The sequence below is a fragment of the Gadus macrocephalus genome, chromosome 17, assembly GCF_031168955.1.
Source record: "Gadus macrocephalus chromosome 17, ASM3116895v1".
NCBI classification, from domain to species: Eukaryota; Metazoa; Chordata; class Actinopteri; order Gadiformes; family Gadidae; genus Gadus; species Gadus macrocephalus.
The window spans coordinates 9,452,160-9,468,156 of NC_082398.1; the positions used below are offsets into that span (position 1 = coordinate 9,452,160).

General features: G+C 42.7%; 1 protein-coding gene across 2 annotated transcripts; it reads left to right on the forward strand.

Annotated features, from left to right (window-relative positions):
* The first annotated feature begins 1,958 nt into the window (after positions 1-1,958).
* On the forward strand, positions 1,959-13,944 carry zgc:92429 (uncharacterized protein LOC445063 homolog). 2 transcript variants are annotated; one of them, XM_060077066.1, is made up of 11 exons: positions 1,959-2,167; positions 8,941-8,990; positions 9,443-9,499; positions 9,790-9,944; positions 10,567-10,670; positions 10,927-10,979; positions 11,195-11,265; positions 11,554-11,656; positions 12,031-12,150; positions 12,445-12,507; positions 13,206-13,944. In XM_060077066.1, the coding sequence occupies exons 1-11, from the start codon at positions 2,107-2,109 to the stop codon at positions 13,722-13,724; spliced, it is 1,356 nt and encodes a 451-aa protein (XP_059933049.1). In that variant the 5' UTR covers positions 1,959-2,106; the 3' UTR covers positions 13,725-13,944. The 2 variants fall into 2 exon arrangements, with proteins under 2 accessions (XP_059933049.1, XP_059933050.1); XM_060077067.1 differs by lacking the exons at positions 1,959-2,167; positions 8,941-8,990; positions 9,443-9,499; positions 9,790-9,944 and adding an exon at positions 10,139-10,344.
* Positions 13,945-15,997: the final 2,053 nt, after the last annotated feature.

Consider the following 15,997-nt stretch of genomic DNA (forward strand, 5'->3'; position numbering starts at 1 on the left):
GTTTCCTGTCTCCACATTCTGTAGAACTCTCTCTCTCACACACACACACACACACACACACACACACACACACACACACACACACACACACACACACACACACACACACACACACACACACACACACACACACACACACACACACACACACCTCTTCTGTAGTGCTGCATATAACAACAAAAATGTCATTTTCTCTCATTTCGCTGAGCTCTGAAGGCATTACTCCCCAAAGTACACCCCTCAACTGACCTGTGACCCCATCTTACATGAAATGTCAGTGATGCCAAATTACGCCAAACTTAATTTCCTGTCTCCTCCTCCCTCTGTCTTCCCCTCCCTGTCTCATCCTCCCTCTCACATTTGTTTTTATTTATACAAAAAACAGGAAATTAGTATATAATGGATTGTACTAGCGAGCATGGACAGTGAAGCAACACGCTAGTTAAATGACGATAGTTTTTAATAAATCATGGGCTTTAATTTCTCAGCGGTATGTTTGTTATTTGTGTTTTGTTTTGTTTTTCTGGAAGAAATAAAGGCCTTTTCCATTAGCTCATAGTCTGTGTCCCCATATGTCCTGAAAGGTTTAATGCCAAAGCAAATATGGAGCGACTTTAGGGCCAATAGCTACACATAATCCACACATGTAAAGTTTTGTGACAGAAAACGAACTACGTTTGTTAGTAATGATTTCCGAACAGCAAATAAAATGTACATGTCCCCAAATTTAATTGGTCAATCCTTAAAATTGTGAAACCTTTGTTGTGAGTTGCAGATCTTCTTTCGCACATTTGTTGATTTCCTTTTGGGGATACCAACTGATGTTGAGCCAGATCCTTTTGGCACGACCTCTGTGTGACAGAGAAAAACAATCTGCCAATGAGGTACCAGGTTTCTTATAGCCTACATTTGTGATATGTAATCAGTAAGAGCCATTTAGAGACAGCAGCAGCAGAATGATACGTCTAATCTCTCTGATCACAATGCTTTGCACCCTGCAGTTATTAATAAGGACATTAACACGTATTATCTATTCAAAACAAAACAACATAAATGATCACCTTTTAAAAGTGTACATTAAATCACATCCAGGATACATTAAAACATACAACCATTTAACAAGGCAACGTCAAACAAATAAGACATTAATGATTGTTTCATATTTCTAAATATTTCCAATATTTGATGAATCTGTCAATTCAATACAGAGTATGATTAAAGTGCTGAAATCTAGACTAGTTTAGGACCTATATCTCTCATTTGTTTATGCAGTTGAAACTCAATTCTTTTTATTCCTCCAGCTATTGATAAACCAAACACACAGAAGCGATGACGACTATGAACATTTTCTCCACTGTGGGTGACATGATGCCACAGGTGTGTGTGTGTGTGTGTGTGTGCGCGCGCGCACCAGCTGTCCTTAGGACCCGACACAGACAGAGCCTTGTATCATACGCTACTTGTCCCTCCCTACACAACAGAGATTAGTCCGCTGTTGTGTTTGTTGAGGGGTTGTTGAGGAAAATGAAAATATAGAATTGAAACACGAGAAATGTATGTAGGCCTATAACGCTCTAGCTGGGATTACCATGATATAATGGGGACTTAACCACGCTTCTTTTGAATACAACGTTGAAAAAATAGGCCCTTAAATGTGGTTCTACAGCCATCCTGTGGTGGATGTTCAAACTGCAGTAACTCAGCAATGGCAATGCGACATCGTGCTGGTGGTTCCCTGCTGGTGTTTTTGACATCATCGCCACGACTCCATCTTTAGATAAGAGTTGACAGGTGTGTGTGTGTGTGTGTGTGTGTGTGTGTGTGTGTGTGTGTGTGTGTGTGTGTGTGTGTGTGTGTGTGTGTGTGTGTGTGTGTGTGTGTGTGTGTGTGTGTGTGTGTGTGTGTGTGTGTGTGTGTGTGTGTGTGTGTGTGTGTGTGTGTGTGTGTGTGTGGAGGTGGTAGGGGTCAGATAACAGAAGGGCTATTTTTAACCTCCATTCAAACCAGAGACTGAGTGAGAAAGAACGAGAAAGAGCGAAGCAGGCCTACAGCAGTCTCTTAAGAGAAGGGCGAAGGAGCCAGCGTGATAAAGCGTTTGTGAGGACCATGGATCTGTGCTACAATAAAGGCTGCGGGGAGCGCTTCGACCGCAGCACCAACAAGGAAGGTAGGTGGCTCAGGCCGACTAGCGCAGTCCTCTGTGACTGCACTAGAACTTTGGGTGAAACGTTCAATCCGTCTTCCGTGATTTGACAGGAAAGTGTTCAGCGTTTATTTGAAGCAATGTGGGTGAATGGTAAACCTAAGAATAGTTAACTTTATTTGTTAAACTACTTTAAATCTGCACCGCGTAACTTTTCGAGAAAGTTTCTCAAGAATGAAACACGTCCAGCCGATAGTCAACCTAGAGATGGTTTATTCTGGTCCCCTTTTGCATTTCATCATTCTTACTATTTTGTATTTTGTAGCGGGGAAACATCATCATGTGGAATACCAATATAGGTGCATACCAATCGTTGTGTAGCTACTAAAACCGACGCAACTGATGAGTTGGAACAGGGGGCCAACATATAGAGTAGGCTACAATCCGACACTAGAGTTGTGTTCACTGCCAACCAGAACCGGCCTGGGTCGGTTTACCGATGAGTCTGACCGATGCGTCCGGTGGATTTAAGAACCACATCGTGGACGTTCTTATCGATTGCGTCATCGGACAGCGTAAAGTATTTCGTAGCATGGGGGGGGGGGGGGGGGGGGTCGAGGCGAACCCCTTAAACCGGCCGGATTCCGGAGTTTTAACGTGCTAAGGTGGAGCACGTTATTAACGTGCTCCACCTTAGGAACTGGGCTACGACCAGACTAAAGGGGGGGGGACGTGACTTACCAAGAACACCAAAGCCCAGCCACTCCTGCGTTGGATGAGAATTGACAGGTGTGTGTGTATGGGGGGGCTATTTTTAACTCCAACCAGACCAGAGAGATAGACCATTCCCCCTCCCCCACAGCGGGTAAAAGTCAGCCGCAGGTTCGATATTCGCTGGATATTCGGTTTTCATTTACCCCGCAATCAGCTTAATCAACCCAATTGCATTTCATTACGGCTGTAGTTTGTTGAGGACAGCATAGGACACCGTATCAACAAAAATCACAGTGACATGTTGCTCCTATCGATATCTGTGCGAGAAAAGCTCTTAAATCAACGTCCTGGCTGCTGTCTGTTTTAGGGACCGTCTACAAATTACACCCCACAGACTGGTGGCATAAACGTTTCCATGGAACTGTTTCAGGAAAGAAATCACCACAAATCACTTGAAACATATTTTCTCATTCTGATTGCTGTAGTAGGCTACTTGCCAATGGTTGGCTTTTACTTACTACGGGTCAGGGGCGGATCTAGAAAAATATTCATGGGGTGGCAAGAGGGGGACAGGAGATTTTGAGGGGTGGCACCCTCTGGCAGAAGTATATACAGTATGCCGATTTAATTAAAGCCATATCAATCAATATTTACTTGGAAAGCCCCCACATTTAGATATTTTGACTCAATAACATTATATTTAATTTATTGTGGGATGAGTAAAGCCTTACATTTAAACAAAAGGTTTCAGACAAAATGTAATAAATTATTACTGAATAATTACAAAATCAACCTGCCTTACAACAAACACCTGCACTATTACACCAGCAGGGGCATGGGGCTAAAAATATATGCAAAGAGAGCTGCAATATGTACTTTAGTTAACAATAAGTTGGCATTGGTCCATGAGATATTCCTGTCAGATGTCAATCATCAGTCCAACTTGAGTCCAACAAATATCACTTTATTCACCGATTCCAATAATTTACATACAATGCCACCCTCAAAGTGCGGTGACATAGAATAACTCCCAAAGTAGAGTGTATTACCTGCATGCTTGGAAGAGCCAAATGGGGATTCAGGGGAAGTGCTATCAAAGATTTCCCTCTCTTTCTATTTTTATATCTTTAATTTCTAAGTATTTAAGACCTTTTGGGTTTACCTTATTATTTTTTTTGCTCTTGATGTGAAGCTTGTTTTATTATTAATTATTGGTGACTTATATTGGTTTATAAAAGTTCAGACAGGTGTGCAACCAAGTAGATTAGAGATGGCCATTTGTAAATAATTTACAGAAGATGACTTGCATTTTGTTGTTCAAGTACCTGTTACTTGGTTCAATGACAATAAAGTTTAATATAATCAAATCGAATGACTGTTGATACAAAAGGAGGCACATGAAGTTAACGGTCAGGAAAACCAGCTGAGTGTAGAAGGGTTTGTGTTTGTTAGCGCGTCTTTAGCGTGGATTGCAATTCTTATTGCAGCCTGCAGGGTTATGCGAGAAACATACGGAGGGACGCGGTCGTTGAGCTCCGCCGCCCCACATTGCATGACACGTTAAACTCAACTAGAATCGCCACCATCAATTTGATATCAACAGAACAAAAATAGTCGGAAAGCCTACAGAGACTATAGATAGTTAATGTGACAATCACATTATTAAAAATAAACTTGGAGCAATGATTTACTGAGGAACTATTTTTTTGGGAGAATGCTTTTGCAGGGAGTTCGCCGCCCCACCTGCCCATACGGCACGCGCCTGCTATGCAGCTATAAGGCATTCCAATCTTAACTTAAGTCTTTAACTATGATGTTTCTGTAATACACAGCCCTGCTCTTTTCTAATTATTATAATTTCTTTATATAGACGGTTGATCAGTATTACCTCAAGAATGTAGTCTCTCTGCCGCCGCGCCGCGCCGCTTACTTTGTTCGTTTGGAGGACTCTCGCGCCTTCCTTGTATTCAAAATCATTGCCGGTGGGGGGGGGGGGCAGGCGGGATGGGGCAATATTTCCTGGTTGCATTCACTTGCAGTCGGACTTTTGAAACTCGCTTTTGTAAATGTCTTGTAAAAAAAAAAAAAAAAAAGGAATTTTGCGCTGCCAACTGGGGTGGCAAGGCTTTTTTTAGGGTGGCAGTTGCCACCCCATGCCACCCCAGTAGATCCGCCCCTGCTACGGGTCATTATTTGTTGAAATTTTGCATTATAGCGAATGAGGATGTAATTAATAGTTTCAAATATTCACCAAAAATCAATAAAACTACATTTTTTCAATCTGATTGCTGTAGTACTTGCCAATGGTTGGCTTTTACTTACTACGGGTCATTATTTGTTGAAATTTTGCATTATAGCGAATGAGGATGCAATTAATAGTTTCAAATATTCACCAAAAATCAATGGAAATACATTTTCGCATTCTGATTGCTGTAGTACTTGCCGATGGTGGGCTTTTACTTACTACGGGTCATTATTTGTTGAGATTTTGCATTATAGCGAATGAGGATGCAATTAATAGTTTCAAATATTCACCAAAAATCAATAAAACTACATTTTTCATTCTGATTGCTGTAGTACTTGCCAATGGTTGTCTTTTACTTACTACGGGTCATTATTTGTTGAAATTTTGCATTATAGCGAATGAGGATGTAATTAATAGTTTCAAATATTCACCAAAAATCAATGGAAATACATTTTTGCATTCTGATAGCTGTAGTACTTGCCAATGTTGGGCTTTTACTTACTACGGGTCATTATTTGTTGAAATTTTGCATTATAGTGAATGAGGATGCAATTCAAACCAAAAATCAATAAAACTACATTTTTTGTGTGTTTTTCATAATTACTCCGATCCTATTTCACAAAAAAGGTCACCCATAATAAATGTGAAAATTTCCTTTTGGTGAATATTTCAAACCATTAATTGCATCCCCATTCGCTATAATGCAAAATGTCAACAAATAATGACCCGTAGTAAGTAAAAGCCAACCATTGGCAAGTACTACAGCAATCAGAATGAGAAAATGTAGTTGTATTGATTTTTGGTGAATATTTGAAACTATTAATTGCATCCTCATTCGCTATAATGCAACATTTCACAAATAATGACCCGTAGTAAGTAAAAGCCAACCATTGGCAAGTACTACAGCAATCAGAATGAGAAAATGTATTTCTATTGATTTTTGGTGAATATTGGAAACTATTAATTGCATCCTCATTCGCTATAATGCAAAATGTCAACAAATAATGACCTGTAGTAAATAAAAGCCCCCCACTGGCAAGTACTACAGCAATCAGAATGAGAATATGTGTTTTTATTGATTATTGGTGATTTCTTTCCTGAAACAATTCCATGGTAACGTCTATGTCACCAGTCCGTGGGGTGTAATTTGTGGACTGTCCCTAAAACAGATTGCAGCCGGACCGTAGATTACAGCGCTGTTCTTGCACATTTATCGATAGCAACAACTAATTTCGGTGTGATTTTTTGTCAATACGCTGTCCTATACTGTCCTCAACATACTACACCCGTAATATAGTGCAATTGTGTTGATTATGCCGATTGCTGGATTAATGCGATTGCAAAACTGAATATCCGGCGAATATCCAACCTGCTGCTAACTTTTACCCGCTCTCCCCCACTGCTTTTCTCGGTCCTTCAGGTTAGGGTTAGTCTGGTGTCTCCTCCTCTCGCTGGTTCCCGCATGAATAAACTTCTGGAACCCTGGTCATTAAATTAAGCTTTGGTGCAAGTTTGGTAAATATTGGATAATCGAATATTTTTGCCAAGAAAATATAACATAAGAGGTGCCTTTTTTGTCAGATTTCGAGAAAGTTCTCTGATTTTCTTTAAACCTAAACCTCCATCATATGAGGAACTTTTCAGGGATGAACAGGGGACTTACTCCATCAGGGGTCTTAACCCTGGTTCTGAGCGGTGAACAGAACCGAGGCTCAGCAAGAAAGGATGAGCAAATTCTCAATCCCTGTGAGTTGGGACTCAAACCTGCGTCTACTGAGTTTTGATGAATTGACGATTTTGATGATGGCGGTTAGACTTGACTTTACAACTCACATGATATCGAAAAAAACATTAGTTGGACTTGAACCCCGGTCTCAGGAGTGTCAGCCAACTGCTCTCTCCACTAGTGTTGGCTCGTTCGTTCGCGAACCGGTTCGAATGACCGAGTCTTTAGGACGAACGAACTGAACCGGTTCGTCTCTCTCGTTCGTTCGGTCGTCTCGTTCACCATTCGATTCACCGGAGACTCGACTGAACGAACGAACGAGTTTCCGGTAGCACTAACTCCACTGAGTTTGACTGACTCAACTGAGAACCGTGCAATGGCGTGCATTCCATGATGCGATTCACCGTTACCGGAAACTAGGCTGAATCGCGAACGACTCCTCCACGTTCAGTCGAGTTTCCGGTGAATCGATTCACCGGAAACTCGACTGAACTAGGAGGAGTCGTTCACAAATCGAATGTTCGTTCAGCCTGGTTTCCGGTAGCGGTAAATCGCATCATGGAATGGACCCCATTGCACGGTTCTCAGCTGAGTCAGTCAGACTCAGTGGAGTTAGTGCTACCGGAAACTCGACTGAACGAACGAACGAACGAACGATTCGCGAATGACTCCTCGTGGCGAACTGAATCACGCGAACTGGGTCACAGAAACGAATCATTGAATCCACCACTGCTCTCCACTTCCCCATGGAGGTTGTGATCATTTTGTGGTCGAAGGCTACATCAATCAGTTCAATAGAAATATCATTACAGACTTTATAGACTTACTAGACTTACCCTTTAGTTAATTAACAGGAATTGAACAGGAATTGAACCCTGGTGTCCAGAGTGCTATCCAACAGTGCTCTCCACTGCACCACTGTTCAAATCCTGCTGATGTTTGTTTCAAGTAAGATAGAGCAAGGATACTATAACTCTGCAAATCAATAGATGCGGGCTGTCGAAAGCAAATGCTAGAACCGGGGAATTCCCCTTCTTGACGCACAATGATGAATTTGGGATTAAACAAATCGTCTCAATCTGGGTAAAACAGGCACATTTTCCTATACCTCTGCGTATCCCTTTAAATTCCTTTGAAGGTCTAGGAAGGCCTATATTTTAACTCCAGCCATTTCATATCAAGTGTCACATGTGTAGCGCAGTGAATGAAATACCGCAGACAATCTAGATCATATACATAAAACAATGACAGAAATCCTATTTGAACTGGTCTTTCATTATAAACATCACATCGCCCAGAAACGGTAGCAAAATCAAAGTGGAAAAACATCTTTGATATCACAGGGAAATAAATGTTTCTACTTCAATGCATATCTTGTTCATAGATTTGTGGTTTGAGGGATTATCCTAGGTGTCATCCAACTCATTGGCTTCCATCCAACTTTATCGGATTCGCAATTGACTCCGACTGATCCCTTCGGTTTTACAGTAGGCAAAATAAATCTACAATAAGATTGATCTCATCCATAACAAATATACTGTTTCATGTCCGGTTTCATCTGCTGTTGAAGACTTCCATCATTGGTTCGACCCGTGGTTAAATTCATCAGACTTATCCGTTTCACCGGTTCGTCAGGGCCCATGAGATTGGTCTCGATAATGTTGTGTCCTTTCCTCTGTTTCTACGGTTGTTGAATTCGGCGGAACGGCTTTACATCTGAATAGTAATATGAGAAAAGAAGGTCAGGTTATGCAAAGGACTACAATGACGAGCATCAAAACGTACAAGAAAGCAAGACATCGGCGATCACAACTGACTCAAAAACACACCGCTCTTCACCATTCTGGTCCCGACAGCGGTGGGAGAGAGGATGGCGAGGTTCTAGCCGTCCGTCGGTGGCAAGGCGTCCACTATGATGAAACTGTGTGGGCACCGAGTGAAACACCCATTGAGCGTCAATAAACTGACGCCATGGATATTTACGAGGAAAAAAGTGAAAGAAAACCAAAAACGGATCATGTTATTCGTTTATGCAGTCATAAACGAATAACGTGATTACACACTTGTCTTCCTCTTCTCTTCTTTCTTTTTATTCTCCTCTTCCTCTCACAGACGCCTGTCTCTTCCACCCTGGGGTCCCCATCTTCCACGACGCCCTCAAGGTGAACCAACAGATCAAGTGTCTCTAACCTCTGACCTCTGACTTTAACACCTTCACCAATCCCAACCTGTTTGTAAGGCACCGTTCGGGGTGCCTTACAAACAGGCACCCCAAACGGAATATTCAGTTTGGGGTGGAATATGACAGGTGGGATTGCTGATTCTCCAGCTAGTTCCTTGATGGTGCCCTTTTAATCGATATTTTATACAGGAACTGCCTTGAGCAAAGCCCCACTATTCATTTGTTGTGGTGCGATGAGTGTGTTTTAACTGGGACGATGCTATTAGGTTCTTATGCTGATGGCGTTCAGACCATGTGTGGGAAGCCGATGAAAGCTGGCTACACATGGACTTTCCCACCTGTGAACCACTGTATTAGGTCCTCATGTATGGTCATCTAATGTCACCTGATGTTATTGAACCTAATGTGATGTTATCGAATATGTACACCCAGGGCTGGTCTTGCTGCAGAAAGAGGACAACAGACTTCTCAGACTTTCTCTCCATCAAGGTATGGATGGATGGATGCTAATATGAAAAAGACTGAAAAAGAATTTCCCCCAGGGGACAATAAAGTAAAAGTCTAATATGAATGTATGTTTTAAGAGTCTTTATAGTATAATCAGAGTCTGAACTTCAACAAATCAGTACTTGTTTAATATTTTGACTGAACAAAAGTCAATGCTTCATTAATATTTAAATGGAATCTGTTTAGGGAGACGATTGTATTTATGAATTAGTGTACAGTTAGTTAACACTAGTAGGGTGAGGGGAGTTTAAAGTTGCCTTGTCTGTTACCAGGGCTGTACCCGCGGTCGCCATAACGACGAGAAGCCTGAGGAGCCCCTGCGTCCGGAGGTGTCATCGGAAAAGGGCGGGGCCAAAAGGACCAATGGAGAGGAGATCATCTACAGGGGTCCAAAGTCAGCCGAGGCCCTTCAGAGGGAGAGGCCCAGGTACGTTACCATGGTTACAGGCCCTGGTACGTTACCATGGCTACAGGCCCTGGTACGTTACCATGGTTACAGGCCCTGGTACGTTACCATGGCTACAGGCCCTGCAGAGGGAGAGGCCCAGGTATGTTACCATGGTTACAGACCCTGCAGAGGGAGAGGCCCAGGTACGTTACCATGGTTACAGACCCTGCAGAGGGAGAGGCCCAGGTATGTTACCATGGTTACAGACCCTGGTACGTTACCATGGTTACAGACCCTGCAGAGGGAGAGGCCCAGGTACGTTACCATGGTTACGACCCAGGGACGTTACCGTAGTTACAGAGGCCCAGGTACGTTACCATGGTTACAGAGGCCCAGGTACGTTACCATGGCTACAGACCCTGCAGAGGGAGAGGCCCAGGTAGAGAGAAAAACATGCAGGTTAGGTTACCATAGTGACAGAGACGGGTACGTTACTATTTACACAAGGGTAGAGATTAACCAATCTTTACAGCAAGAGATTACAGTGGATTATAATTATGTTTAAAATAAAGGAATGCATTTTCCCATTGCAGACTTCATCTGTGGATAACATATCTAGGTAAGGGATTAAATCATGGAATATAATTGTGTGTGTGTGTAGTTCAGAGGAGCCGCTGAAGAAGCTTCCCCAGAAGGTGTCCGCGTCGCTGGCCAAGGTGTTGGAGAAGATGGACCTCAGTAACCGAGCCGAGCAGGCCATGAAAGGTGTGGGTGATTCAGTACCATTAGATTGAAAAAGTACAATGCACCTATGTTTTTTTTTCAATGCACTAAATGCATTGAAAAATTAAGACATAACCCAAAAAGTGCAGTAATCCTTTGAGCACATACAATTCATCAAATAAGTAAGTAAACTATTAAATGCTTTAACTCCGTGATTTGGTAGAGCTCCTATCCAAAGCCTAAGGTTCCTTCCTTCCTCCCTCCCTCCCTCCCTCCCTCCCTCCCCTCCCTCTGATAGAGAGTCAGGTGGTCATGCCGGGAACGAGATGCAAGAACATAGGATGTAAAGGAGTGAGTGTTTACCTTGTTCTTCTTCCATCACCTATTACGTTTTGAGAGCTCTACCTGGTGGCCATAATAAGAAATTGCACTCTATAATCAAAAGATTTAAAGGCAATGGCGAATTAATACAGAACAACAACTCTGCCAAGGGAATGTCGAAGCAGTAATATATTCTCAAGTGGGTTGATTGATATTCTTTCATTGATATTTTTTATTGATTCCAGACCTACCAAGGGCCTGAGACAGACTCGGAGATCTGCACGCATCACCCCGGTGCGCCCATCTTCCACGAGGGGTAACTCATACTTCACACTGTTCACTGAGTTAGTCAGACACGTGACCAGGCAGACCAGAGAGGGGGGAGATGAACCAGTCTGGTTAGAGATGAACCTGTAGCAGGTAGACAGGGTGGGGGTAGATGAACCCTATAGCAGGTAGACTTATGTGGTGAGATGAACCCTTTGCCACTTAGACGGTAAAGTGCCGTACATCTCAAGGGTTCCCGACAGCACTTTACAGCTTATATTACAGCTCAACATATTCTGCAGGAAACCCTGGTCTCTGATGCTCTGTGGTCTCCCAGGTATAAATCCTGGAGCTGCTGTTGTATCCAGACCTTCGACTTCAATGCCTTCCTGGACCAGAAGGGCTGCAGTACAGGGACACATTGTTGGATCGCCAAACAGGTAGGCTGTTTATTAGGGGCATTTTTAGCAGACGCTTTGATCCAAAGCGACTTACATCGGTTAATACACACATTGACACACCAACGGCAGAGTCAACCATGCAAGGCGACAGCCAGCTCGTCAGGAGCAGTTAGGGTTAAGTGTCTTGCTCAGGGACACATCGACACTTAGCTAGGAGGAGCCGGGGATCTAACTAGCAACCTTTCGGTTGAAAGACAACTGCTCTACCTCCTGAGCTAAGCCGACCCTTTTCACCTGAACAACAGTAGGTAAATAATATATTCATGTATGTATGTATGTAAAATGATCAGAATCAAACTCAGTATATTCTCCAATAATATTTTCCGCAATGTTGTGTCAAAATGTGTTCACAGGACAAGAAAAAGGTGGCGTGCCGACAAGATTGGCACCAGACTGCCGATACAGTGTTTGTGACAGTTTACGCCAAAAATGCAAATCCAGAATTTTCCTTTGTAGAAGCCAACCGTACAGTGGTAGGCAACACATACTCACTTACTCTCGTTTTACAATGTCTCATGCACCTTATTAACATCTAAATCTTAAGACCATATTTATACCCTGCAATCCCTGACCCTGGAAGTGGTCAATTGCCTTAGGCCCAATCCCATTTCTACCCCTTACCCCTCCTCCTTGTTTTGAAGGGGTAACGGGGAGGGGTAGAAATGGGGTTGGGCCTTAATCTTCTTGTTGCTCCATCCAGGGATTGGATCCTATAAGCGGTGTCAGTGCCTAGCTCTTGCCAACTCTGTCCTTCTGTCTCTCCATAGATCAGCTGCGACATCCAGTTTGAAAACAACAAGGTGTACAAAAGGGAGTTCCACCTATGGGGAGTAAGTAAACCACTCTCTACATCCAATCACCTACACCCAATCACCAGCCACCTTAATGGAGTTGAGCTTGCTTATTAACTACTCTCCGACACCCACTCAGCAGTTAGCCTAAAGTATGCTAATGCTCGCTGATAAAATACATGCTACACTTGCTCCTCGGCTGGCATGTGCTTTAGCCTGCTCTAAAACTGTTCTTCTATAGCCGTCCTCAAGCTAGTTTAACGTACTTAAGTTTCACATAGACTACTCTCTACACCCACTGACCAGCAAGCTAAATGTATGATGCGCTGAGATAACGGCCTATTTACATATATCAACAAATCGCCTTTTTGCATCCATAGTGGTAAACTACATTCATATTACTATAAGAAAAGTTCTGTTATTGTTCATTCATCGCTAGCAATCGGTTTACTTTCACTGTAGAAGCCAGGTAGGTAGCTTTGAAAACATGACATGTGCAGTTGTATTGCACCAGTTTTGTTTTGAATAACCACTTTCTTCAAAGGAGTGATAGCATATTTTTTAAGCATTCTTCTAACGTGGATAGGGGACATCTCGCTCATGGATGCCCAAGAGCTATATCTATCTATCTATATAGATAGAGATATAGATAGATGGATAGATTTATTATATTATTATATATTGATCTCTCACTCTCACTCACTCATCCACCCTTCTCTTCCTTCTCCCAACACCAGGTGGTGGATGTGAAGCACAGCAAGGTAAGCATGGTTCCCTCCAAGGTGGAGATCTCGCTTCGCAAGGCCAACACCGTCTCCTGGGGCAAGCTGGAGGACCCCAACTTCAAAGCCCCGCCCGAGCCAATCAACACAGAATCCTTCGGCGTAACGGCAGAGGCCGAGTGGGACATCGAAGACGACGACATCAGCGACTCGGACGACGAGTGGAAGTACGACAAGCCCCCGAAGAAGTCGCCGTGGGGGGAGGAGGGGGAGGAGGAGGTGAAGAAAGAGGTGGAGGAGGGGGAGAAGAAGAAGGAGGAGGAGGAGGGAAAGGAGGAGGAGAAGACGAAGGAGGGGGAGAAGGAGGGGGAGAAGAAGAAGGAGGGGGAGAAGGAGGGGGAGAAGAAGAAGGAGGGGGAGAAGGAGGGGGAGAAGAAGAAGGTACCGGAGGAGGAGGGTGAAAAGAAGATGGTGGAGAAGGAGGAGGAGGAGGAGGACAGTTTTTATGACGACCTGCCCCCGCTGGATGACTGAGGAACTGCAGTCTACTCACACACTTCTCAAAAAACATACAAACAAACATTATTAAACATACTCACAGAACCTGCCCAGACAAAATCGTCCACATTGTGGATAATGTTTCAAAAGGTCTTGTTTTTTTTTTTACAGTGATGGGGAGCTTGTTTTTGATTGAATACTAATTATCTTAAAGGCCTAATATGTAACATTTTCACATTAAAATATCTTCAAACGACGAGACCTATGGTATATATTTTGTTAAATTGTGTACCTACATTAATAATAATAATAATAATACATTTAATTTAGAGGCGCCTTTCAAAACACCCAAGGTCACCTTACAGAGCATATAGTCATCATACAATTTTTTAAAAAAAACAAGGCATTGTGGAAAAAGATAAATAAATAAATAAATAAATAAACATAAGCAATAAGAAATAAATAAAACAAAAACAGGACAAAACTAAAAAACAATCAAAACAGTGATCAGTTAGACGTTGTGTGCGAGTTTGAACAGGTGAGTTTTGAGTTGTGACTTGAAGGTTGTAATGGTGTCTGACTGTTTTATGTGTGGGGGGAGGGAGTTCCAGAGCCTGGGTGCTGAACAGCTGAATGACCGGGCACCCATTGAAGTGAGTCGTGATGTGGGGATACATAGTAGTCCAGCAGAGGTTGAGCGGAGGGAGCGGGAGGGAGTGTATTCTTGGAGGAGGTCGCAGAGATAACTGGGGGCTAGGTTGTGGAGAGCTTTGTAGGTGAGGAGTAGGGTTTTGTATTGGATGCGGTAGTGTACTGGGAGCCAGTGAAGTTGAATGAGGACAGGGGTGATGTGGTCAGATGATTTGGTGCGGGAGATGATCCGGGCGGCTGAGTTCTTATCCAACTTATTTCATACAATGATAAAGCCAAAAGAAATGTGCAGTATTAATTACATGTCATCTGTCCTTTACCCCGTAACTTCTTTGGAAATATAGTAAAAAAAAACAGTAGCAATCCAGCTAACTATGAAGTTGTGCTTCAAAAGGTGGCTCGTACCAAGCTAATGCAGTTTCCCATAAATAGACTTGGGCGGGTATTCCTTTCATTTGTACGAGAACCATTTTTTTTTTTTTAAAAGGGGACATCTTTCGTCTGATAAACGTCCACGTTTCCACCAATGAAGGCCTACCTGTATGGAAGGTCAGTTTAATCTTTATCACAGCCATGGGCGTCAGTTTGGTTTGAAATGTGCTGGGGACAGAGACGCATTCGGAAGTGCATTTTTAGAAGTGCTGGGTACAATGAGGATGCACTCTTTTTTCTCTAATGCCAGTAATGAAAGGTTCTGAAAGACGGCATAACCATGTAGCTAATTACTAAGGAATAAAATGTATACAAAATCTGTCTGGCACGTTTTATGAAGAAAACGTTTTCAAAAAGCATCGGACATATGACCCACTACGTTCTGCTCCATGTATCCAATGTTGACAACGTGACATGATATGGCTAAGCTAACAACATAAACAAGAGGAGCTAGGAAATGAATTTAACTGCGTGTTTAAGTTCAGAAGGGCCAAAGGTGTGGCTACACACAGCACTACAAAAGTCGTCAAGATTGAAAAAGAAAAAAATATTTGTTGCACAGCTGAACCCTGTATCACATCAGGAGCTGGCTGTTCTCAATACACAACACACATTCCATCAAAACTAGCCTACATCAGGCATTCTGACCAAAACTCATGAACTCCCCCCCACAATTATTCCAGAATTCAAGCAAAGCAAGAATGACCAAAAGTCAATTTGTGTCAACAAGAGACTGACTCCACCGACTATCAATTGTAAGTTAAAACAGCCGACCACTTGAGTGCAAAAAACACAAAATACCTCGCCACAGCACCAGCAAATCGTAAGCAATAAATATCGCGTCTTACCTTTATTTATGTGGCAGTGGTCTGCAGATGCATCCCGTGTTGTAGCCTACCACATCCATTTAGTTCAACAGGTTATCGTTCTGATACTGTCCATGGTACTAGCAACCTGCTCTGGTGCTTCTTAACTATGTATTCAGGCTAAAATGACTTGATTGTCTGATGCTTCATCATCCCAGCCAAAGAGTATTGGTATAATTAGTAATGGCTACTTGCCAAATCGAAAAAATACCTTCACACAGTGGGTCTTTTTCCAATGTATTTGTTATCATTCGTAGCGTTCATAAGCAGAGAAATAATTCGCCAAAGTCGTTGACGTCGCTTAGCAACCGAATACGAATGTATTCTACAGCAATGAGAAGAGCCGTGAATAAGTAAAGG